We start from the raw sequence: 27,263 nt of genomic DNA on the forward strand, positions 1-27,263 counted from the left end.
TTTTCACCCCCGCCATCAAAGTAGGTGATGTCAAAAATGGCATTTATATTTATAACTAGTAGGTATATTTATAATATGGTTTGACATGAAGAAACTTATGAAACCATTTTAATTTTATATTGATGCATTCAAACAACGTTCAACTGTAAGCACAGTGGTTGTGAATTCCATTTCCACGAAGAGAAATTAATTATTTCAATTTTCCTGCTTTGACCAGGCCAAGTGCGGCGTTGGGTTCCGCCGCTCATCAAACAATGTTTTAATCCGGGACTTAAGTCCATTTTTTTTATTTAATGTTTGTGATTATATGAATAGGTATCTAATATTTTAAATGGTAACAAATAGATCTTCATGAGACCAATTAATTTTTTATCGGGTGCAGGAGCACAAGCATGCGACTGTAAGTGCGACAGGTTGTTTGGGTTTGATTCCCACTCGAGGAAATAAAATATTTGATATATACGAGTACATTTTCTTGCTCTGGAAACGAGACAAAGCGAGAGCTGGGCTTCTGCATAAGTTGTAATAGTTCAAGAATTCGGCAAAAAGTAGTGAACGGAAGTTGCTTAATGAAAACGGAGTGTCTTAGCACTAGGTTCCCTCTGCACCCTGCTTTGTACAGGATTCAGCGTGAAGCTATAAAAACCTCTTCCATTCGATTTTGCGAACCGTAACTGTCCAGTTATAAATTATAAGAACCAAAATGATCTAAGATATTATATTAATCAATAAAAAAATATCTGACTAAAGTTCTTCTATAAGTACATATTCTATATTATCTTCCGTTTTTTTTTCTACTATAGTTAACTTTTTTTATTGAGATCGCAAACAAAGCGTACGTATGGCGTCAGCCACCACCAATTACCCAAGTTACAAGACCCACATGCCAAGGAAGTTTGACCACAGGTAAGCCATCCGACCGAAACGTGCGGTCACACCCAACACTTACGCCACAATATTTGCAAAACCAAAGCCGAATGGACGTGCATCTTATCCTTGAGATATATACTCATGTAGAAATTAAAAAAAAGTTCACTGACATTTTAATTGGCGGGAGATTTAATTGTCATTTTTTGCTTGCGGTTATGATTTTTGGTTGTTGTTAATTAATTAATTGATTTATAATGTTATTTATGTATTATTAGTAATGACCGTCTGTTTGTATGTAAGAATGTTGTACATACTGCTGTTGTGCCCGGCTCTGCTCGCGTCCGGTGTTTTGACGTTGACGATAGATTCTCAGCTTGGAACTTCGGTGGAAGGTAAGCCTTGTTTATGTATTTTCTTTTTCTAGTATTTTAATTCATTTTGTAAATTAACAATTATAAATCAAGAATTTGGAAATTCCATTTTCTATATATATTATAATTTTGTTAAATCCTACCCTACTTTCGTTACACACTTGTATATAAAATTAAATAACGAAAATAAAAGTATAATAACTTCTTATATTTGCTGATTTGTTCAAATTGGTTTTTTCTTGTAGCTTTGCCTTTTTGAAATCCTTTCTAACAATAAAACAAATATTAGAGTTACATCAAAATTAGTCTAGTAACTAGAATTTTTTGAAACATCAGTCTCAATTAGCAAGATAAAAAAATAAGTATTATGAAAAATTCTAATCAGATCTTTAGATATTCCTATGAAAAAAAAAATATAAGAAAATGCCCTTTTTTACACAAAATAGCGTTTGTTAAATTACGAAGTGTTAATAAACAAACAAGTTATAAATTAAATTAAAACTAAAACTAATAAAAACGTGACCTTCTCAAGCACTCTATTCGATTGCAAAAAATTATAACATAGTGCTGGCTAATTATAAAAATTACTCATATTTAACATATTTACTTATTATAATCAACCTTAATTCCTCAGTGGTTTGTACCACGGTGAGAGTAGGTTCGATATAAGGTTGGAGTTTCGATCTATTTTCGAAATAATAATCGATGTCGGTGTGAGGCATTGGCACACTCACTTTTTTTTTCTCGTAGTAAACGCGACGTTGAGGTCCGTCACTTTCGTCTTAAATTAATTAAGAGAGTTCTTTCACTGCTTTCCAATTGAATTGGAGATATTGCCCATTTAATGCTATTTAGTTCCTTGAATGGGGATGCCCCAATTCATTTATTTTAGTTATATATTCTAGTAATTAATGGAAATATATTTATATATTCTAGTAGTATTAATCTATATATATATAAAATCAAAAGGTCACTCACTCATCACGAAATCTCAGAAACTACATGTGCTAGGAATCTCAAGTTTTGCATAGGAGTTACTTATAGGGCGGAGGTGCTCGCTAAAACGGGAATTTGCAATATTCGACTTCCAAGGGGTTGTTTTTGGGGTTGAAAGTTTGTATGAAACTTCATTACTACAAATGTCCTAGAGTCTCCTAGAGTCTCAAATTTTACACGGGCCTCACTTATAGAACGTAGTTACTCATGGAGACAGAAATTAATAATAACGTAGATCACGCAGGCGAAGCCGCGGGCGGGTCGCTAGTTGAATATATAACTAAAAATAATTGACACTTTTATTTTTTAACACACACACAAATTACCGTTTTTAAGGTATGTACGTATGGACACGGTTTACGATTTTACTTAAGTGTAGTCGTAGTTTCAGATTCTGTAAGACATCACTATTAGAAAATAGCGGAATAAATAAATAAAGCCGTCATGGCGCAGTGGCGCTTAGTCTGACCGTTAATCGCAACGATTGTGGTTCTGATTCTCATTAGGAGGAATAAATTAAACACGTAATGCCTCCAGAGTCCAGCGGGAGGTCTTAACTGTAGGATCCCAGGTTCCCTCTACCCTGCTAAGTGCGGGATAAAGCGTGAATTTACACTATTGGATAGTTAACCGCTATTCGACTCTAAAGTTATCAGGTTGCATTACATAGACCACGCAATTGATAAATATACATATGTGTTTCTAAATATTTTACATATAAATATATGAGTATGCAAAGCAAAACAAGCTTGAAAACTCAGTATTTACGTACACCTACAAACACTAGACCTGGCTTAACATGCTTTTAACAAACTATTTTTACGTTCATTTCTATCTATAAACGAGAGGGAACCTGTGGACCTAGCGTTTAGACACAGTCGTTAAATGTTTGAAAATATTAAATATTTCATTTCTTCGAGTGGTAATCGAACCTACAACCTGTCGTGTTTATTATCACAAAGGGTGTGTTACTAAACGTCCCTGTGCTATTTTATTATATCTTTCCTCAAATAAGATTAGTATAGTATATACAATTGTAATAATCCCGTTAACATACATATAGTATTGAAAACAACTTTGTAAATATTCATATAAACAATTTTAATAAATAAACCGGTCCATAACATCATTCGATTTGAACAGGAAATAAAATGCAAAAAAACTTATGACTAACGGTTGGTAGCATTGCCTGGAATTCTTTACATTATTAGGATTTAAAATTTAACAGCACCTATAAATTATAAAAGGAGATAAAAGTTAGGGTTGATATCATCACCTTTTCTGTAATTAGGCCGATTGATATGAAGGTAAAAAGAAAAGGACTCTATATCCCTTAATTTTTAACGTTAGCATTTTTGTAAGACATTTTTATCAGCTATTTTCTACACTTTTAAGTGCATTTTTAATAATTTTGCAAAATTCCTTTTTTTAATTTAATATTTTTTAGAATATAAAACATTTAACATTAAATTTCAGATTGTTTCGAGCGCGTCTCAATAGGTGAAAAACTGCCTCGTGATGACATCTATCGCAACGTGTCAGAACTAACGACGGTCGAGTGCGAACAAATATGCAAACAAGACAAGCAGTGTCAGTCATACGATTATGGGTACGTTATAATTTTGACTGACTCAAAAAATAATAATAATGTATGTATAATAATAATAATAAAGCTGAATTAAACTAACATATGGATATACTGGAATGTTTTCAAGGGGCGCGGGTTCAAATCCCGCTATGTTTAATTTTTTCTTAAATATGTATTTTTCTTTCCCAAGTGTGGAATAAGACTTTAAATAAGACATTAAAAATAACACACAAAAATTATGTAAGCTACTTTAATAAGTCCATCTTATTGCGTTGCAATTGTTGATTCAATTACTGAATAAGGGAAAATTATTAATTTTATTTCATTTACTGAAAAAAGAAAAAGTACTATGATTAATGTTTACGTAATTATCAGATTAATTTAATATGAATATTTATATTTATAGAGTGGGTGCGAAAGGAAATGCTACTTGCGAACTGAGTAATTTGGATGAAAAAGAAATAAAAGAAAAGAACCTTTTTCAAAAGAACCCAGATTATGACGTATATGTTCGAAGAATCTTATGTGAACAATCACCACCTATGCCAATTGATAAGCCATTTGAGGGAGAAAACCCAGAACACAAACCTGTGTTTCGACCGACTGGCGAAGAAGCAAAGAAACCTTTGGCTGATGATTTGAATCCCTACGAATCTAGCAGACCACAACCGTCATATAACAAGCCATACCCAAATTATAATCCAAATAATGACAGGCCTGATGATTATAATTCCTTTAGGCCTAACATTGATAGCCCACCAAGCTACGGTAACCATAAGCCTCAAGATATTCCATATAGACCGTATAAGAATATATCAAGACCTGATTCATATGACCAATTGCATTTTCAAGATCCAAAACGCCCTAGACCGCCAGAAAGTTATAGGCCAGATCCATATCGCCCCCCTCAACTTGGAGATGAAATTCAAGATATATATGGCCAAACAAGTAGACCACGACCTGTAACAGATACTCCTCAGTATCAATATATCATACGCCCTAATCGGAAACCATCTTATCAATCCGATAATAGTTATAATCGACCAAGGCCAGATTATTCTTATGATCAAAATTTTGAACCTGTACGTCCTAATCGTCCATATAAACCAACAAGACCTTATGACAAACCCAACTATAGTTACACAGATCAATATGCCAGTAATTATGGAACTTCACAGGATAATTCTATTCATGTTGAAATATACGATCCACCTAGACCTTATAGACCGAATATGGATGAGAGGCCATATCATGGTTCTAGCAATAATGGACAAGGCTATGGCCAAAATTACGGCTACAATAGTTTTTCAGCTCAAAATTCATACTCTCAAAGCCAGGCTCAATATGGTTCCACCTCTTGGAGTCAAAATTTCAATGATCCTAGACCTAACAAACCTTCCTACGGTCCATCAAATCAAGACGATACCTATGTAAATAAGCCTTATAAGCCTAAACCCCAGCCTCAAGGTGCTTATAATAACCAGAACAGCCAGAACAGCTATAACCAAGCTTCACACGAAGAAAGTTACAATAGTCAATTTGTAAATAATCAAGTATCTTATAATCAAGTAAGTGGCACAGGCTATGGTAATCAAGCATCTAGTTCTGGTGGGCATAGTCAATATCGACCACATCAAGATACATTATATAACAAGCCACCGGCAGATTACGGCAGTAATCAAATGTCAAGACCTCAAAGTAAACCCCCAAATTATAGCAATAATTACAACAATGATAATTATAATCAAAATGGTTATGGACAATCTAGCTACGATAGTCCTCAGAATAATCAACAGTATGGATCTCTGCAAGGTTCTCAACAACCAATAAAAAAACCGATAAATAACCAATATAATGATGTACAAACTGGATACGGTAATGATATCCCAAGTAATTATAGACCTCAAAACAATGATAATTATAATTTGCAGAATAGTTATGGTCAGAGTAATGATAACTATTTGTCACAAGGCAGCTATGGAAGCCAAGCATCAAGTGTGACTTCTCAAAATAGCAATTCACAAAATGGCTATGGTAACCAAGGAAGTAGTAAGCCTCCAACCAACAATGACTATGATTCTGGTTCACAAAATGGTTACGGCAACCAACCTACATCTGGTAATACACAAAACGGTTATGGTAACCAAGAGACAGCTAATTATGGTGCTTCCAATTCTAACCAATATAATTCACAAACAACACAAAACCAACACGGCAGCTCACAGAGTGGTTACGGTAGTCAATATAGTAGTTTTGACAACCAAAACTATTATGGTAGCCATCTTGGTTATGGAATTCATAATCTATATGGAATTAAACCAGGAAGTTATGGAAATGATCCAAATCAAGAGTACCGTCCAATAATGACAAATAAAGACCCTTATGGTGGCTATAGTAAGCCATCAAATCAAAAAAAGCCAACACAAAATTACGGAAACGAAGAAGATGACAATGGTTATAGGAAACCACCGCAGCAACCAACGCCTAATTATGGTCAAGATAATCCAACTGATTATAAACCAGTTTACGAATTAGACAAAGAGAAATCTAATGCACCAGGTTACTCAGGCTTAGGCCCAAGTAGTGATGTGGTTACGTCGAAACCAGTTTCAGTCAGTAACAACGGATATGGAAGAAATCCTTCGCCAGACATTTTGTCCTATAAAGGTAAGAATATAAGAATATCTCATATATTAATAAATTATATACTATCACTTGAAAATTATTTTATGACAGACAATTTAGATTAGGTGAGTATTAAAAGAACAACGGAAGTAATACTTTATGAGACAATTAGAAGATAAAAGAAATACGAGTACATCCACTACATTAGTTTCTTTTTGTTCTTTTTTTTCGGCAAAGAAAATTCTTTATAAAATACTTAATTCGTAAAATGTTAAATTCTACGTAAAAGTACATGAGTTTGAGTATATTCGACAGGTTCCATGATCACCGTGAAACGAAATCCGTTAAATGTTGTATCAACAACCTCGCTCTTTTGTTTTAAAATTGACGGACAGACTGATTGTCATTTTTATTATAATAAGCCAACTGACCGGTAAGGGCATGACCTTAGATGAGCTTTGGGAAAATTTTGATCACATACATACATATATGTATATTTATATTTTTTGTTCCAACAGCGTTAATTACGTATATGTTAAGTTTTAATTTTAACTTCGTGCTGTATTCCAGACAGCAGGGTAGGTAGAGGGAACCTGAGAATCTAATGTCAAGACGATTCGTTTCCATTAAGACACTTTTGTTCCCCTTATTCTGTAGAAATCTAAAGCGTCGAGTTTTGCCACTCAATACGTAATGTCTCGATAATCCGACAGAAGGAGGGAAACGAAGTGTTTTGACACTAGTTTTCTCCGTCTATCCACTTATGTGGGATACAGACTGGACTGAACTGAGACCAAAAATAATTAGTTATGTGTTAAAAAGGTTTTCACAACATTTGAGTGAAAAAGAATGTTAAGAAATTATAAAAATAAATCTTATATTAATAATTTTATATTAACTGACCTCACCAATTGTTATTCTCCAAGACATGAAACGATTAGTAAATGGTGAATCCCAACATTTTTTACTTCACAATGGACTATAATGGAAGGTCTAAGCAATTTGGCTTGAGCCTACCGTTTGCAATTTATTTTACAAGGAGCGCTTGGTACAAGTTTGAAACTTATGTACATGTACTTACAGTTTCACGCTTTTTCCTGCACAGCAGGGTAGACAGGAGGAACCTCATGTTAACACACTCCATTTCCCACTTATCACCCCAATTTTTGGGACATTGTATATTAAGTGGTGGTCCTGAACGTCCTGCTGCGCTTTGCCCATCGAGCAGGGATATCAAAGTAATTTCAATATTATCATCGTTCTACTATGTGCCTTCACATATATTTTGTAGGTTTGAATACATGTATTATATGTAAAACAAAATTTCTTAATTATTTTGCTCCTTACAGTTCTAGGAGATAGCATACTCTTTTCAAGATGTTATTATTGTTTAATATCATCGTCATTTTTCATCGTACATAGAGACTTACTTAGAGTTTTTGAGTTAATTTATTTTTTGTGATACGTCGCCAATTATAGATATATTTGTTTGTCATGTTTTGCGCTCTATCCCGCATATAACAGAACAGTCACAGGAGACCTACTATTAAGACACTTCGTTCCTCATGCTCCGTCTAATTTTGAAGATATGCAATGTCTAAATAATATGATAATTTTTAGTAAAATTATCAAGACAATGGCCCGTATTTATAAATAATATCAACTTAAGACATCTTGAGATGCCGTTTTAATAAATATATTGAATTTAAGTTTTTTTCTTCAATTTTGTATTTTTTGATATTTAAAAATATACTGTGTAATCATTTTGTTAATTTTATCTAATTGCTAATTAAATTACCTGACTATTGCTTACTATTTTCGTTTAGGAATATATATTTTTTCTTAAAACACCAACAAATACACATTCTTCTTCAGACGACAATTCGTGATGAGATGTCAACGCCTAAGTTCTTTACATAGACCATTCTAGATAGTAATCTGATATCGGTGATCTTTTTGTATACGAAACTTATTGTTAACGTTATATCATATTGTAGTTTGTTTGTCTGTTTGTCCTTCACTATTGTCTATTCTCTACAATTTATGAGTTTTGAGCATTATCATTTTATTATAGTGCTGTAATGGCTTTTTGGTTTCCTGAAGTTAACCTGGCAATTTTTTTTGTTTCTTTAGTTTCGCACTTAGCAGGACAGGCCGAGGGAACATTAAGACACTCCTGTTCCCCACTTTTGCCGAATTCTGGGGGCATTGCGTGTAAAGTGGTGGAACCTAACGCTGCACTTTGGCTGGACAGCATTTAAATTCTCAAGTAGCAATCGAACCCACAACCTGTCTTGTTCACAGTCATGCATTTATACCCCTGTAACGACTGGCCTCATTTTTTGTTTCTATGTATTTTAATAAGGTCATCAATTTCAGCAAAAAAAGGCAAGAAAATAATTATATCACCTCAATATACGTTATCTTATATTAGCTTAGTTTGTATCCCGCATATGTAAGGTTGGCATAGGGAACCTAGTGTTAAAACACTCCAACCGTTCGTCATTTTTTATTAAATTCTCGAAGCATAGCATGTTGAATGGCGGAATTCAAAGATGCGCTTTGCCTTGTTACCAGAAAAAAGAAAACGACTTTCTTCAAGTGGGAATCGAATCCATAACCGCCCACTTACAGTCACACGCATGAGCCACACCGCCAAGACGGCCCTTATGGTACCTATGCGTTCTTATCTAGATAACATAATAAAGTAGCAGATACATAATCTTGAAAGCTTTTAGGAAGACGCGTAGCATTGTTTTAAGCATTTCAAGGGTACTATAACAATAGAAAAAATAGTTTCACTTAATACTACATGATTTCATAGAACAAAAAAGTGTATGTATGCGTCATACACTGTATATGTGTAATTAAATGTAAGTTATTTTGGCACCTGAAATATTGAACACGAAAAAAAATATCAGTCAAGTGTGAGTCGGTCGTCCACACGATTTAGATCCACGGAAAGTAAAACTTATTAAAGTTTAAAAATTTATAAAAGTTTTTAACCAATAAAATTTTCTTAAGGAATCCTGTAAAATATAAATAGATTCCATCTGTTAATTATTCTATTTTACAAAAAAGTTTCTTGTAACCCAAGATATTAAAATTTACCAATAATCGAATATGTATACCAATACTATATTATAACCATGAAACAACGTGTACATAGTGGTGTACCAGGGTGAACATATTACTAGACTCTCATAGAAATCTCGATATTTTGATCGGTGAAGTTTAAAACAATAGATTATTCAATATTGAACTTGGCTCTCATTTCACATATCGTTTAAAAATAACAAGCATAAATGTCATTATAAATGAGTTGTTTCCTTCAAAACCACTTAAGAGATGCGCATGGGTACACCAAGGTTACATGTTAAATTATAGTCATTGTTTATATTTTTAAACTAAAATTTTTCTGACGTCTTAGAGTAATTGATATGTAGTTATGTAACTTTATTTATACTATATAAATACAGTACTATACTATTAGTACTAAATAATTTAACGATCGCTTTTTAGTACATTTTGGGGATGTTCCGAATCGTTTTAATACTTGCTTGGAGCGATACAAAACTTTCCGATCTACCCGTTTTTTTATATATGTAGATACAACGACTTTCAATCCGTTTTTAAAAATAGGACTAATTTATTATGAGAAATAACTTGGATAAATAAGTTCAAATATTCATATTTTCTCATTATCCTTGAATTTTTGAAAACTTTAAGACGATTGATAATATATATTTTTCCTCACTCTGGTAAAAAGACATTACGCAACGTTAAGTTCTGTTACTCAACACGCAATATCTCGTCAATTTGGCGTAAAGCGAGAACAGAGTATCTTAACTCTAGGTTCCTTCTTCCTAACCTGCTATATGAGGGATACAGCGTGAACCTAAAAAAAATATAGGTAGATATATAAATAGTGAAAACGAAGTCATATTTACAACGTACTGTCAGTGGCACACCACAATGGTCGGATATATTAGGTTTTTGCTTTAAATTCTGTTTTTGAGACAATAGCACGGGCGTCGAAGTTATCAGTTTCAATCAGATGCGCTTAGTATGGACATGGTTTTTTTATATTATTTTTTTTTTGTAGTTGAAAAGAGAGAGAACTAAATTTGTATTTAATATTTTACGAAATGTAATATGTTAGTTTATAAATTATGTAATTATTTTTTTAATAAAACTGATTTTGTACTAATTTAAACAAATGATAAAAACCCGGTCAAATGTGAGTCGGACTTGCATATAGACGGTTCTGTACCAATTGCAGGATTGTATGCCAACGAAAAGAACAATTTAACTTAGTTCATTTTGAGATACTGAACCCTAAAAATTGAAAATAAACTTTTTCTTCAGTGCAAAATAAAGCAAGAATGGTAGAATGGGAGACTTTAGAAATTAAATGAATTGGGCTCGAATGGTGGAAATTATTACCACGCTTTGACTTGTTACCATTACTAACCATAAAAATCATTATTATTCTTCAATAAAAGTCATCGAAAGTTTATCTAGTATGATAAACTAGAAAGAGTACACTCTATCACGGCCAACTTTAAAAAAATACCAATAAATTAAAGACATATCCATACAACTCTAACAAGTATATGGAGGCTGCATATAAGCCTACGTCCGACAATACCGCCGTTCAGTCTCGTTACGCGTTACCTCTGACCCACATATTGTTATTAAAAAAAAAAAACATTTTTGTAATAAATATGACATTTCGTACATTTAATATTACTATAGTAAATAGATAACAAAAAAATTATAAATATAAATAAAAAACTTATTAATTAATATTTAAATTTTAGCTTAAATTGTATTTGAACTGTGGACTTTTCGCGGATGATGTCAGTGTTGTGCAAAAATGAGGTTGTGTTTTGTGTTTTTGTTGTCTGTGAACATTGTTCTTGGTTCGAGAGTGATACTGGTGGAAAATGCGCCAAGTTCGTATATTTTTTTAACACTTTTACTAGCTTTAGAGCCTTTAGATATACATATACTTACATACAAACATACGTATGTATGTATTTCCGTATACTGTAACGGAAATTTTGAACGTGATTTTGACCGACTTTGAAACGTCGTTTGAAATTAAAAACTTTGCATACTTGTCAAGGACCGATGAAAATGCAATAATATGAAAGGTTCATCACGATATCCTTACTAGGACCTTTAGACTTAGTGATTAGTTTTTCTTAAATCTCTGTTTCTCTCCTCGGATAAAATAGCCGATTTTCAGGCTCCCTCTCCGAAAATTTCATTTATTCAATGTCGGTAACTTTTCCGAGGATGGTAGCTAGAGCCTAACTGTTTAAGCGTATTTTTTTAAATTTTTTTATTTATTGTTGTTTATTGTAAGTCTATACATATTTTTTAAACTCTAACTCATTGCTGTAGTAAGATAAATGAGAAAATTTTCCATAGTCTCTGATCTATATAATAGAACCCAAAATAATGATTTTAATTTTTTTTTTGTCTGTTTATCGGTTTGTCCGATTTAAATACACTTTTACTTGTATTCTAAGAATATTTCCTTTACATTAAATCTTTAAAAAAATGTCTATATAAAGTAGTACAAGCTACAGTATTACTATAAAATAAGTGTTTTATTGAATTAGCTGAAAATTTAGTTTGGATCTTATATCGTAGCATCGTAGAGCTCGTCACGACGCAGTAAGAATAAAGTATAAAATTGTTGATTGAGGGATTGATTGCCACTTATAACAATTATTTTTATTTCCATTTACTGGTAAGGCACGCACGGCGTTAAGTTTCGCTACTCAACACGCAATGTCTCCAGAATTCGGCGGAAAAAAAGTCAGTCAGGCAATGAAAACGTCTTGCGATAATTGTGAATCAAGTTTCCGTAGATGTTTTTAAATATTTAGATAATGTGTAGAGCTCACACTTGAAATGCAACTCCCTCGTACTCCTTCGAGTTTTTCACTCGAAGTCCAGTTTGAATATGATGGGCAAATCTACGGAATGCTAAGAATTTTCAACTTTTAGATCCGTATTATAAACAGATCTTAAGTCTGAGATCGATCTTGATGCCGATTTCATTCATAAATTAGATATACATGAATGACATTACTACTAGTACTAGACTTGAGAGTGATTTATAAATACAGGCCTTAACGACTAATCATGAAAGAAGAAGTGATATGTCACTAAATTCCATAAACAAAATAGTTTCTCACAATAATTATAAAAACACAAAACGCATAATCACTCAAGAGTCAGTAGGTCATAGTATTAATGATATCTTCTCATTCGATCTCTATGTTTTTATATGCATAAATCAAGGTTGTTTTTTGTCCATCCGTACGTTGGATCACCGGCTATTTAGTGTTTGTATGTTCCCAGGATATATTGTAATGGAATTTAAACTTAACTAAGTATGACTAACTTATATTACATTTGCAGTTTTTTTTTAAATAATGCAATTATTTTTTTAGCGTCACGCTGTATCCGTTACTCCGTTTTCCATTTTCCGCTGAATTCTAGAGCCATTGCGTGTTGAGATACGCTTGCCATTCTAGATAAGAGAAAAAATACTTCATGATTATCATTGTCTGTCTTTCTCCTCTATTGGACATATCTCTTCTCTGGATTCACCACTGTCTCGATGGCAATGAGCTAATTCTTCAGCTTTTTCTTCTACACGTTGCCCACCACTTTGGGCTTCTCTGAAGGTATATCAAACAAAGTGAAAGGATCAAATGTCAAACATGCGTCAGTGAATCTAAATTATCGAAAAAATATAGTCATTAAGAAAAATTTACATACTTAAACTTGTTCCAGCCTGTTTCAAGCGGGTGCTCGCCGGTAAAAGGGCACTTCGTAGCCATGTACGAAGAGTCGTGGACTGCGAGCGTCTGGACGATTGTATGCGGGAGTGCGCTACAGAGAGAAGGTTTCACTGTGAAAGCTTTAACTATAGGTATGTGCTATTTATATATTATTTTCAGTACTATATATATAATTATATTTATTGTATCGTAAAAATATTTCAAATTAGCTCTCTAATTTGCCTGTAATCTCCACCATACCACCACCACACACACACACCGCATTCATGCTTCATCAGTTCATATTTTTCTATAAAATGATCGCGAGCGAGCCCTGAACCGAGAGTTCCGTACAAATTTCAGGATTGTAGATCAATATGAAATACCTATCATTTTTCAGTCTCCGTTTCGCTTTTTTTTTGTACGGAACCCTAAAGCACCCTAAGCAGAACTAAGTCTCTTAAAGCTAGTCAACATAATCATAGCGTGATTTTTTTATCAGCGTTCCTTGTAAAATAGTATCACATTCAAATAAAAAGGTATGTCGAATGAACTATGAACTGAATCAACTAATAACTATAGCATTCTCTCACGACATGTTCGCAGTATTGTTATATATAGGTATAGTTCCTGATTCAATATAGCGGGCAATATAGTTGCAGTTTTTACTTTTAAATTATGAAACATGCATATAAACAAGGAGTCAAAATAAGTCCGAAAATTATTATGAAATTGAAAAATTGTAGTTTCCTTTATTTCCTTTTTTTAACTAGTCGTCGCCCACAACTTTGGTTTGCGTGGACTTTGAGACGTAATATGGAAAGAATTTCTCTCTTAGTATTCTCCTTAACTTCTCTCTCTCACCGTGAAACTTAAAAATATATAGCAATAACGTATTCAAGTAAAAAGAAATATATAAAAATCATAAACCCCTCAAAATAACCTCGGTGGAATCAGCTCTAACCATCTGCATTGTGTATTCACCTTGCGGCCTGACAGGGACGGATTGACGGAAATTATGATAACATGAGAATTTTATTATTTTTAATTACATATTGTGAAGATATTGAGATAATGGCGCGTTTGTGAGATCCTGTCAATTTTACATGTTGAATGTTGTAAATATTTCGCTAGTAGCTTCAAAAGGAATGTTCATTCATTTTCAGTTAGGTTTTTTTTTACTTGACCACAGGGTAACCAGCAGGGTAGGTAGAAGGAAACTGGCAACCTAGTGTTAAAATATTCTGTTCCCATTTAGTTCTGTGTTAGTATAGTTTGTTTTTAGTATAGTTTTATTCCCTCGATTGGGAAGAAAACACACAATTTTTCGCGCTGTAATATGTAATATTAATAGCTTTATCGATTGCTAATCATTGTGCTCATTTATTAAAACAGCGCCATTATACAAGCAACATCTATATAATTATTGATATTTTGGATTGGATCTATCAAACAAAATCTTTGAAAATTATAAAATATAACATATATAAACATTTCAATAACAACATATTAGAAATTTCTGTCTAAAAGTTTTATAATATTAGCAGTATTATTATTAGTACTAGCAGTAAAGAATTCATACTCCGACCCTGACCAATAATACAAACAATAATTTGCATAAAGATTTATCTGTAGTGCGACGTAATAGTGACCTAAATGAACACCATCGTAATTGGGCCACTCTCAAGGCTCTTACGAATGGGTATTTCACATTAAAGGTAGATACTACTCGTACTCGTATATGTTTTGGTTGATAAATTATTTGGTTGATATAAAAATATAGTATTTTTTTTTAAATATCAGGAAACAATGTGTTTGTTTGTTTCTTATATTTATATCCAAAGTGAGTTGTTGCTCTAAAGCTATATATTAATTATTTGTAGGTTCATAAAATTTCAATCTATTCAGAGATGTTGGTACCAGGTGGCTGAAATAAAGTTTTAAATACAAATATAATATTCTCTACTGTAATTTCTTACCAAGCTCCTTCCAAATAAGATTTTCAAATTCAGGGCACAGTCGTGTGATTGTAAATATTATCATATCCTCGCTCTGGTAAAGTGCTGAACGAAGTGTCTTAACACTAAGATCTCTCTGCTATGTGTCAGATCTAACTTGAAGATATTTTTTTTATACTTAATAAAAAATCTATTCTATTTTCAAACTATTCAAAGTATTCTACATTTAGAGAAAAAACTAAAAGTAAAATATAATTCGTCTAAACATTTGTTTAAAGTAAAAATTATTAATAGTTAAATTAATCTTCTTCCAATAGATTAGACCCAACATTCAGAGGCAAAGGCCTATGCGAATTAATGACGAAACCAATCGAAGCGTTCGACATACACCAGGACTTCGTAGAGGACAAAGACTTCGATTTCTATGAACTCGACCGAAATAGCTTAGAGCCATACTGCCCTGAAACCTTAAGAGGACCAGGGCTCCTCCATTCCGGTTACCTATCCTCGAAATCCAAGGATCAAAATCAGGACCAAAATCGTTGGAAAGACAGAATAGACTATGAAACCGGTTATAAGAGCTTTAATAGATTCTATGACGAGAGAAGAACACAAACTTACAATCGACGTTATGAAGATCAGTTGTATATTCCTTATCAAATAGGTAAGTATTGTGCTAAATCGTAGTTTTTTAGAATTTGAACCTCCGTCCCTTGCCATCTTTGCAAGCGACGACTATGACATTCGACGTTTCTTGATGAAACGGTATGGCCTAATGGCCATTGGACGGTAAAGAAGAGGCGCGGGTTCATATTCCTATATATAATTTTCGTATTTTAAAAAATCTTTTTAATAAATAGTAACGAGTTCGATTCTCGCGTGTGAAAATTAAAAAATCTTATAGATAGTTCTTGAATAAAATATATTTATTGTGAATGCATTTCGCTCATATATGAGACTGTAAGGTTTAAGGTAAAATAAACGTGATATAAATAAAATAAACTGCTTAAAAGTCAATAAATGTTGTTTCTTTTAATAACCTCTATTAAAAAAACTTCTTACTTTAATGGAATTTAGTATTTTTTATATTTTAATTATATCTAAAACATACACACTAGAAATAGAATAAAAAAAACTTATAATAAAATGGTAACGGATCGGTGTCTGTACAAGGTAGATACGAGTATATAAGAAAAAAAATGTAATTTCATTTTTTTTTGCCTGTTTTTATTCACGCAAAACTAATCTTGCAAATGACTTAAAGGATTTAATTGCAGTTTTCACTTATATTTTAGCAAGCTGTCCTTAACATTTAGTGTTTTTTTTTTAACTTTAATTGGCTTATACATAAACAAGTTATACCATTATAAAGTATGTATTTCGACGAAATTGCTATAAATAACTTTTATTAATAAGTCTGAAATTTTACTTTTCAATATAGATAATTTTTTAAAACGATTTTATTATTAAAATCGAAAGTAATGTATATTAGTATTTTAATATTATGTAGTTCAGCTAATATTTTAATAATTTTACTCTTAAAGAGACTAATATAATGTGCACATATTTATAAGAACGCCTGATAAAAAATATTAGCAATTACATATATCAATAATTTAGTATTTATTTTAAAAATCTTATTCAAATAGATGAAAATTGATATAAAATTTAGAATTAAATTTCAATATCGCAAGTTGTTACTATAATGAAGTTACTACATTTAAATTAAAAACTGTTACTTTAAGGTGTTTCAAATAAAATTTCACAATATAAAATAATAATAGAATTAATTCTCTTTTACAATTTTGATTTTCTAAATTAATGAAACTGAAAGAAATATCTGAATATAAGTGTCGTACAAAAACTATATTGCCATATCTACAAAAAATAAGTACAAGTAGATAACTCAAAATTTTCTTATATAAATATTTTGTTTTCTTCTCATTTATATCTTACCTAAAAAAATAAAAAAGCTTCAGTAGTACTATATATTTTATTAGAAGGAACCTAGTGTAAAACACTCCATTCCTTGCAATTTTCAAGACAATGCGTGGCGCATAAGTGGCGGAACTCAACGCTGCGCGCTATGACGTGCGATGCCTGCGATTATTTGTTATCAGAGCTTAAATGAGAATAATTCATTCTCTGATTGAGAATCAAACCCACAACCGTTGCGTTTACAGTAACACTTTATTCTGCTGTGGCACAACAACCTTTAATACATAAAGTAACTAGTAAAATCATTCAAGCCTATTTTTGCAGGTATTAAAACAAACGACGATCGCGAAAAATGGGGTCAATATGGTGGCAACTATGGTGGGGTCGATGGTTACTATAAGAACAGGAATGATTATCAGGATTCTGTTAAACATTGGAAAATTAATGGTCAAGAGCAATTTAATAATGGAATAAAAAAATATCATGAAGATAAAGACTTTGACTATCACAGTCTAAAGAGTCATAGTGGGTATGAAAATTATGGGTACGCATACGGGTCCTGGAAGAAAGGGCAGTGGAATAGCTCAGGCAGTTTCTGGAAAGATTTCGATGGTGATGCTCATCATCATAAGGAGCATGGTGTCCATGAATTTGAAAGTAGGAGCGATGATACTGGTAAAGGTAAATGATTTTTTTTTATTGTATGTAATGTATGTAATAATAAGGAAATAGTACGCGTCATAGTTTAATGACATATAAACTATACTTACAATTCATTGAAGTAAAAGACGGCGATTTGAGCAAAATATTAAACTATATCTAAAATTTTATGGCTAAGGCTTATATTACTAAAATTAAAATAGTCTGCCTAATTTTCCTGTATATCTTAAAAAAGAAACTACTTTATATTTTACATCTTTTTTCAAACAAAAAAAAATGTCAAATAATATTTTTTTCAGATTGTTCATCCCGCCGTAGCCCCGGAATGTCTTTAGGTTCAGGCTCTATCAGACGGTCGTTGCTCGCGCGTAACGTCGTCGAGTGTGAAGCGGCATGTTTCAATGAAAGGGAGTTTAAATGCGTGTCCTACAGTTACAGGTAATATAATATGCTGATATTGTTTTTAAAAAAAAAAATAGCGTCAATTTCATACAAATGATACCTTCAGTTCAGTTCAGTTTTTTAATTATGGCTTTTCCAACGTGACCAAATGATAGCTTTTATTATATTAAAAAAAACCGATATCTTCATAAAATTTTCTTGATATTGTATATTGAGTGGTGAAGCTAAACGCCGTGTATTATCTTGCAGCCAGAGTATCAAAAGAAGATAATCCATTCATCTGAATAGGAATCGAATCTACAACCGTCATGTTTACCGTCAGATGCTGCTACTGCTGCGCCATGACAGCCTATTTCCACATTATTATTTTTATTATTATTTCACAGATATTCAAGTCCACCGGGATCAGATAACTGTTTTTTAAGTGAACGTCCATATCGTGGTCTGCAAATGTCAGCGGACAGTGAATCAGACGTCTATGCTATGCCATTGCATAAGGACTGCCTTACTATCAGCACTAAACCTTGGGTTGAAAGTGGTAAGTTCAATAGTTATCTTGGAGTTTCTATTAATTGGGTTAGACAGATATTATATATGATACTTTAGTATTTTTTTCACTTTTCGCCTAATTAAGAGACAGTGCCAGCGAAACCCTACACCTACCTTGATTTTATCCAAAATATTATATATTTAGAGGACAAAACTAGCTGTACTTGTACTGTTATGTGACCTTCAAAATAAACATTTGATAACTAAAAAAAAACTGATAAAATTTTTAAGAAAACTTCCGTTCCGTACTAGCGGTCATCAGGACTGCAGTCTTAACAAAAACGGGTTAAAGAGTTTATTTATTTTAAACTAAAGTTATCTTAATCTTTCTTCCTTTGCAATGACTGAATAAGAGTATTGGTTACTATGACAATTTTCGTATCTACAGAATGTTTCTGGCACGTCCGTTCGGGAGCAGCGGTCCAAGGGGCGAGCGTACGCGCCGCCCTCACGGTGACTGGACTCGGAGCCTGTGAAGCAGAGTGCTTGAGAGCTAATGGATTCTTCTGTAGAGGATTTAGCTTTAGGTAAACAATTATTATTATTATTATTATTCTCTTTAATCTTCTTCTTCTTTCTTACAATAGAAGCATTTAAGATTTTGTTTTCACTATTTCAAAAATATTTTCTACTTAAATAGATTCGACCCGCCAACGATAGGTGATGATTTAGAAAACTGCCTCCTGACATCTTCTCCGCCGACCTCCTTAGAACTAAACCACGGATTGAGGCCGAGCAAGCACGAACTGTACGCGAGAGGTAACTACGGTCGGGGATGTGAACCTGCACTATACGACGATGTTAATAGAGAACCCCGTAAGTATCTAAAGAATACCTTACTTGAGAGTAAAATAAACAAAATGTGACATTGTAAGTTAACATTCAATGATTTCTGAAAATTAAGCGGAAAGAAACATTAGGTTGTCACAATCTAGTTCGTTTTATTAGAATATTTTTTTTAGTTTCGTGCTGTATCCCAAAACAGCAAGTTAGGCAGAGGAAACCTAGTGATAAGATATTCCATTTCCTATTTTCCACCGAATTCTGAGGGCATTGCGTGTTGACTGGCGAAACCTCGACACTAGAGCAAAGAAATGAAAATATGAAATATTTCAATTCCTCGAGTGGGAATCAAACTCACAACTTTAGTTTAGGGGCACACACTTGCGCTCGTGCGCCATAACTACCCTCAAAGAATCTGGATTATGAGTGACATTAGAATAAAATATTGAGACAGATAAATGACTGCTTTTTCTTCAATAAACATTCAAATCACCAAGTAAAACAATGATTGGTCTTTTCATATTCTTAAAATAGTTATGAAATAAAATTATGAATTTATTAACATTTATCGACATTATTGAACTTCCAGAATGTTATCTACAGTATGAAAACTCTGCGAAACTTTCCCCTTCTTCCATACGAGGTCAGGCGCGGGCCAGAGACGAGCGAGCGTGCGGTAACGCCTGTACTGACGCACCTTTCAGATGCCTTAGTTTTTCTTTCAGGTAAGAAATAATAATTGAAATTATCTAAATTAGTGATTGTCTTGTCTTCTGAATATATAATGTTGAAACACTTCGTTCTCCACTTGCCATACAAATTTCGTTGTAGTAGAACATAATACTTTTAATTAATACAGAAAAGCTTATATTTTTTTCTAGTAATAACGCACCACTTGATAAGGAAAATTGTTTATTGTCTGAAATACGTCTCTTCGATTTACAAAGAGGAGTGGATTACGAACATTCTAACGATGACTTATTATTCGCGTTTGATCTATTCAATGGTCAATGTTGGAGGAAAGTGCATGGAAAACAAGAATATGAGTATGTATTACATTATTTTATAATACTAATTAAACCTTCAAAATCTTTTAATTTTTTTTTGGTTTGCGGAACTCTACACCGCACTTTGTCAAACAGATGGGGAGTTAAAACTCTCACTCTGCACCACAGTGTTCTGTACATTTTATTATACGTATTTTAGAATTATAATATATTTATTTTTCAGTGTACCCACACTAGAACTACCACGTCCATTGTCAGCTCCAAGTGTTGAAGAATATCCTGGACCCATAGGACCAGTTTCTGGACCCGATCTACATGCCCCACCAGGTAATTATTATTTTTTTAATTAATTATAGTAGTAATCTATATATATAAAATCGAAAGGTCACTCACTCATCACGAAATCTCAGAAACTACATGTGCTAGGAATCTGAAATTTTGCATAGGAGTTACTTATAGGACGTAGGTGCTCGCTAAGACGGGAATTTGCAATATTCGATTTCTAAGGGGTTGTTTTTGGGTTTGAAAGTTTGTATGAAACTTCGTTACTACAAATGCTAGGAGTCTCAAATTTTGCATGGACGCCACTTATAGGACGTAGGTACTCATGGAGACAGAAATTAATAATAACGTAGCTCACGCAGGCGACGCCGCGGGCGGGCCGGTAGTTAGTTATATAAATATGTATATAATTCTTTGTAAATTTTATTATTTTCGTATATTTTATTTTTTAAGATTTTTTATTAAAAATAATAAATTAATTTTATTAATAATAAAAAAATATATCCTTTACTCTTTTGCAATTTTATTTCACAGAAACTTTCGTATCAGGACCAGGTCCTAGTGGGCCAAATTTCCCGGGACCACCGCCAATTAAACCATATATACACGAAACAGGGCCGGCCTTTAGACCTAACTACGAACCAAGTGGCCCCATCAAGCCTCATTACTTACCAGAAAGTGGCCCAGAAATAACAGGTCCAAGTGGACCTAGTGGACCAAACTATCCAGATTTTAAGCCACACTCTAAACCAGATTATGTTGAACATAGTTACAAGCCGAATTATCTTCGCCCCTATAAACCATCTCATGACTATCATGATTATCCACCTGAAGATGTAAGGCCAGGTTATACTGACGATTTTGGTCCAGGTTTAAAACCAGGCTATACTCCCGACGGTCCCAAACCACCGTTCAGACCAAATGATTATGGACCACCTTATAGACCAGATAACTTCCGACCAGATTACAAGCCAAATGTAAGACCTAGACCTTATTTACCTGGTCCTAGTAGTTTAGATGTGCCTATTGGAGTAAGTGGAATAAGTAGTTCAATTGGAATAACTAGCTCAGGTGGAATAAGTAGCTCGAGTGGAATAAGTAGCTCGAGTGGAATAAGTAGCTCAGGTGGAATAAGTAGCTCGAGTGGATTAAGTAGCTCGAGTGGCTTCAGTGGTTCAAGTAGCTATAGTGGTCCAAGTGGTCCTAGTGGTCCAAGCAGTAGTGGTCCTGTAGGGCCGAGTTTGAGGCCTTCTTATGGCTCAGGATCTGGACCTAATATAGGTTTTAGGCCAAATAGACCAACGAGACCTGGAGATCGAGTGGATGAATCATGTAAATATATATTTTTTTTAATAATTACTTTTTTGTTATTATCGTAATTTATTTCTATAATTACTTTAATACATACTTATAAAAACTTTACTACATACATAAATTACATAATTAAGGAAAAAAACAACTCTGATATTGTATATCGTTTATTCAAATAAAATAAAATATGCGGCATAGAATAGCCTCAGATTTTTCATGTAAATATTTACGAACTAAAAATATATATTAATTTTACAGTAGCGTTATCATGGCGTCACTACACAGTGTCAGGGTTCCCGTGTAGGAAAGGAAGCTCGTGTGAACAAAATGTTATAGCTGGACATTGGGCGTGCGAGCCGGAGGGCGGAGAGATAGGTGAGATTACATTTATAATTTATTTTATTTTTATATTTTAATTTTCCCGCTCTACTGCGGTGTTAAGTTACGACATTCAGCATGCAGTGTTTCGAAACACTAATTTCCCTCTGCCTACATGCGGGATACAGCGTGAATCGAGGAAAATAATAAATAAATAAAAATTACAGGTTCGTGGGACTATTGCTGCGCTCCGACGCACAGATGTGGATATAGTGAGGGCTTCAAAAAACCGTGGTATGTTAATGCTATAGTAATATTATAAATTTGAAGTGTTTGTTTAGTTAAACGCGCTAATCTCAGGAACTAAAAGTACGAACTGAACTCTTGTTGTGTTTGATGATCGCCGCGTTCAATTCCCGCTCGAGGGAATGAAAAATTTAATATTTTTATTTTCCCGCTCTAGTAAAGAGGCAAAGCGCGGCGTTAATTTCCGCCATTCAACACCCAATGCCTGGAGTATTCAGCGAAAAGTGGGTATCGTATCTATACGGAGTATCTTGACACTAGATTTCCAAATTCCCTCTGTCTACCCCGTTACGTTTGGGATACAGCGTGAAGTTGAAAAAAAGAATATGTTTTTGACACATTTTCATAAATTTATTTTTAGCAACTCTATCAGTGATTGGTTGACCTATTTCGCACTATGTTCCTAAGCCTCGGTAGCGCAGTAGGCAGCGCGTAAGTCTCATAATCTTAAGGTCGTGAGTTCGATCCTCACCCGGGGCATATTTTTTTTATTTTTGTTACTTTTTTTTATGCACCTTTTAATTAGTTTTAATAAATTTTTTTTATAAGTTACGAAAAATTTAGTCAAATTATTTATTCAAGCGAAGAAAAAAACAAGTCTTATACTAGGTTCACTCTTTCCTACCCCGCAATACAGAAAAAATGGTAAAGCTGAAAAAAAGAAACGATCAACTGTTTTTATTTCATTCATTCAATTATAATAAGTAAAATAAAAAAATTGTGTAATTCGGTGATTCTTTTTACGAATAAATATTTGTGCAGGTGCTACGTAGGCCCAGAGCCTGATCAATGGCGGCCGTGCAGTGAAAAATATTATCCGTACCACCAACACAAAGTACCGCACCCGTCTCTGGGGACACGAGGTAATATTTGTTATTTTAATCAAGCCTTTATTTTGTTTAAAAATGTTAATTATTTTTGCTTTATTTTAAAAATCTTATTCAATGGAGAAAATTATTTACAATATAGACATAATATTTTTTTAGACTAAATATTTTTTTAATTTCATCCCTACTATAAGGGTATAGTTGCATATCTAGGGCATGTATGTAGACATGATCGATACAAACTTCTGCAAACTATAATAATGGGAAAAGTTTCTGGGAAAAGGAAAACCGGCGGTAGAAGAAAGTCATGGCTAAGGAACATCAAGGAATGGACTGGAATTAAAGCCGCCGTAGATTTAATTCACTTGGCTTGGGACAGGACTAAGTATGCGAAGTTGACTGCCAACCTTCACTAGTTGGAGAGGCACTTTAAGAAGAAGAAGATAAGGGTACAATTACATATATTTAAATAATTTTCATTACCCCGCTCTGGAGCGCGGCGTTATTTTCCTTCACTTAACACGCAATGTGTGTTGGTATGTGGTGAATAGTGTTTTCTAAAATGGGTGCTAATGTATGCTAGTGCTATCTATATGCGTAATACAATGTGAATTTAAAAAATATTGTAAACTATAAAATTACAGAAGCAGTCCGCCCCCGCCCGGATACATCTGTAGGCAAACCCACGGATACATTACAAGCGCCATCCCATCGTGATAAATTCCATCCTGGGTCATACTTACCGGAAGCGGATAGACGATATTGGGACGATTTATACAAAAATGGACCCCAAGCATACTATGATCGACATGGAAACCCTTTGCCAGGTAGCACTGCATTGTTTTGATTTCATCATGTTTTTTTTATTGCACTCATATGTAGCAGGAGTGGACATATGAGTGAAATAAACATATTTTACTAAAATGAAAATATAAAAAAAAATCATTTGAGTAAAGAACGGACCCGTAACTATCTTGCATACAGTTAAAATAATACAGTTCAGTCAATAATTAATTAAAGTGGCATCGTTTAGAAATGGCGAATAAATTTGTTATAGTTTCCACTATCCAATACATTTGAGAGAAGAAATTACAAATATAAAGGTATTGAGAGCGTATCTAAGAAATTTATATACGAGTATGTACCTATATAAGTATATAGCTTCACACTGTTACCCGTTATATTGCATGATGATTGCCAAATCGGGGAAACGAAAGCAATTTAAATAATAATTATAATCATTTTACTGAGTGGGCGGACAATTTTTAGAGACATTGTATATTGAGTAGCGTACTTTAACGCCGTTCTTTATATTGTTACTAGAGCGAAAAAAATAAAATAATTCATTCTCTCTTATGGGAATCGAACCCACAGCCGTCACGTTTATAATTAGTCTCTGTACCGTTGCCGCATCCGAATTAACTAAAAATATCTCTTTTCTTTTTTCTATTATCCAGGATACACACGAGTCCCAACAGAGGATAGGCCACATATAAAGTATCAAAGGAACCCGGGAACACCTGGATCTGGTGTCTGGGTTCCCGTGTCTGGTGTTGATGATGAAGTTGCTGATGGATTAGGAGTTCCTAGGTAATATTGTTATAAGTAATGTTAATTTGGTAATATTTATTATTTTTAAAACGCTAAAAAATTTTTTGGAAACGTGTCTAAATTTTAATATGTCGGGACGCCAACCAAAAAATAAAATATAAATACACATAAGTATGTATGTCTTTATTGGTGATGTGCTGATGCGTATGTGAAGACGATTTAAAAGAAACAAGACTGCCCGCTACGTTTATTTTTTATACGTTTCTAAATATAGGTTTTTTTTTGTTTAACATTTTGAATATTAAATTTATAGTAAATATAGATACAATTAAATTACATTTTGTGTTATGAAATTATTTATTTTATTTATTATATAGTTGTAATATTTAATTTTGTATTTCTAGATATTGGCCCGTAGCATACTTACATAAAGAGCCTCCACCAAATATGACATACTTTAGGTTCAATGAAACTCCAACTGCAACAGAAAAATATAATACACGAACTACTCTACCTCGTGAACAAATCGAAAGCAAACGAGTCAATCTGGACAAACCTATAGGAAATGACATTGAAAGTAGATCTATAGATAATGGTCCTCGAAGCGAAAAACGAATAAATATTACAAATAATGAGGATTTTCTAGATCTTACTACGGATAATCTTACAACGACAATTAAACCATCGACAAATGAAACTATTGAAGCGACCACGAAAACGACTGTGATAGATGAAAATGTTAATAAAACAGACATACCTGTTCCAGTTGAAAATGTAGACTTAGAAGATGATTTTATTAAAGGCATAGATGGAAAATTACACGATTTTACCCGTTCTTTGGAAATTTTTGATTTAGACGACATAAAGGAAACACCATGTGATAAAAAGACTTTAGAAGCAGAGGAGAAACAAATTGAAGCTATTGGACGACTGATAGCTTCGAGACGCGGTGGAAAATTGATTGTTGAAAAACGATCACAAAAAGATTTGGAATCAAAAAGCATATCTTTGGACAAAGACTTCCTCGATTTCAATTTTGGTAACCGATTCCCTACATCGGAAAGACGAGGTGTGATACAAAAAGTATCTAAAGATGATATAGAAAGGGATAAAGCGAAAGTTTTAAATGATAAAAGTCTAGAAGTTAGCGAAACAACATTCGTTAGACCGCCCAGAGTTTTGAGTACAACGGAAAATATAAAGAAAGCTGTCGTCAACGGAAAAGTGTTTTACGATGCAACAATAAGAGATCAACGAGAATTATTTAATAATACACGCCGTGGAAAAAGTTTGCGTTTAGAAGAAAACAGAGGACCTGCACCTAATGGGAGTGTTAAGAAGAAGAATGTTAGAACTCGTAACATCAACCCTGTTAGAAGAGTTAGAAGGGTATATAGGAAGAGATACAATCCCGAAGAAGTGAGAAAGAGATTGTTGGAAAGGGAGAAGAATAAAAATGAAACTAAAAGCTAATAGATCCGATTACATGGCAGTTTGGATAGGAGATACAGTAATGCAGTTATGCTTGAAAAAATATTACACTTCAACAATTTAATTCCTTTTTTTAATTAACATTGATTTAAAAAAGGAATTAAATTGTTGAAGTATTGACTTATCTATGCTAATTTATAAAACTTTAAAAGTTAAGCTCTTTTGTCTTGTCCTTTCCGTAAAAAAAGTTATTCATTTTAAAAAGGTTACATACAAAAACTACTGTATTTCAATCTAAAGCTGCAAAAATATCTTTACAATATATTTGGTGCTGTAGGAAATTATTGTCAGTTTGACCACAAATTTTTATTTGTGTTGAATTGACGATGTCTATATTTAAATACACATATATAGGTTATGTTTTGTACTAAAAATTTAATAGTGGTAAGTTATTCATTTTAATGAAATTTTAAGTGCAAATGAATTGTCTTATTTAACAATAATTCAATATATTATAAAAAATATATTATATTTTTATTTAACAATCCTCAGCTAACTTATGATAAATTAATTACTTATGTAAAATCCGGGCAGAAAGTGGAGTGATGTAACGCTATATCTTAAAAGTGTAAAGATTAAAAAAAAAACCACTCATAGAATTTAAACCACTAATGATAAGATTAT

The 27,263-nt window shown here is 33.1% G+C and overlaps 1 protein-coding gene and 1 non-coding gene across 3 annotated transcripts; both read left to right on the forward strand.

Annotated features, from left to right (window-relative positions):
* The first annotated feature begins 967 nt into the window (after positions 1-967).
* On the forward strand, positions 968-27,059 carry LOC146537267 (uncharacterized). Of its 2 annotated transcripts, none has more exons than XM_085187642.1 (20): positions 968-1,262; positions 3,714-3,846; positions 4,232-6,492; positions 13,270-13,408; positions 15,532-15,878; positions 17,477-17,833; positions 18,112-18,250; positions 18,601-18,752; positions 19,152-19,290; positions 19,404-19,579; positions 20,136-20,271; positions 20,428-20,592; positions 20,777-20,880; positions 21,370-22,167; positions 22,405-22,521; positions 22,692-22,758; positions 23,533-23,633; positions 24,242-24,427; positions 25,055-25,187; positions 25,553-27,059. In XM_085187642.1, the coding sequence occupies exons 1-20, from the start codon at positions 1,148-1,150 to the stop codon at positions 26,619-26,621; spliced, it is 6,834 nt and encodes a 2,277-aa protein (XP_085043768.1). In that variant the 5' UTR covers positions 968-1,147; the 3' UTR covers positions 26,622-27,059. The 2 variants fall into 2 exon arrangements, with proteins under 2 accessions (XP_085043768.1, XP_085043769.1); XM_085187643.1 differs by having other exon boundaries at positions 24,242-24,424.
* On the forward strand, positions 23,178-23,250 carry TRNAM-CAU (transfer RNA methionine (anticodon CAU)). Its single transcript has one exon. It is a non-coding gene; the product is annotated as a tRNA-Met (tRNA).
* Positions 27,060-27,263: the final 204 nt, after the last annotated feature.

This window comes from Heliconius melpomene, chromosome 7 (genome assembly GCF_056956725.1).
Source record: "Heliconius melpomene rosina isolate 202511_hmr_F chromosome 7, ASM5695672v1, whole genome shotgun sequence".
Lineage (NCBI taxonomy): Eukaryota > Metazoa > Arthropoda > Insecta > Lepidoptera > Nymphalidae > Heliconius > Heliconius melpomene.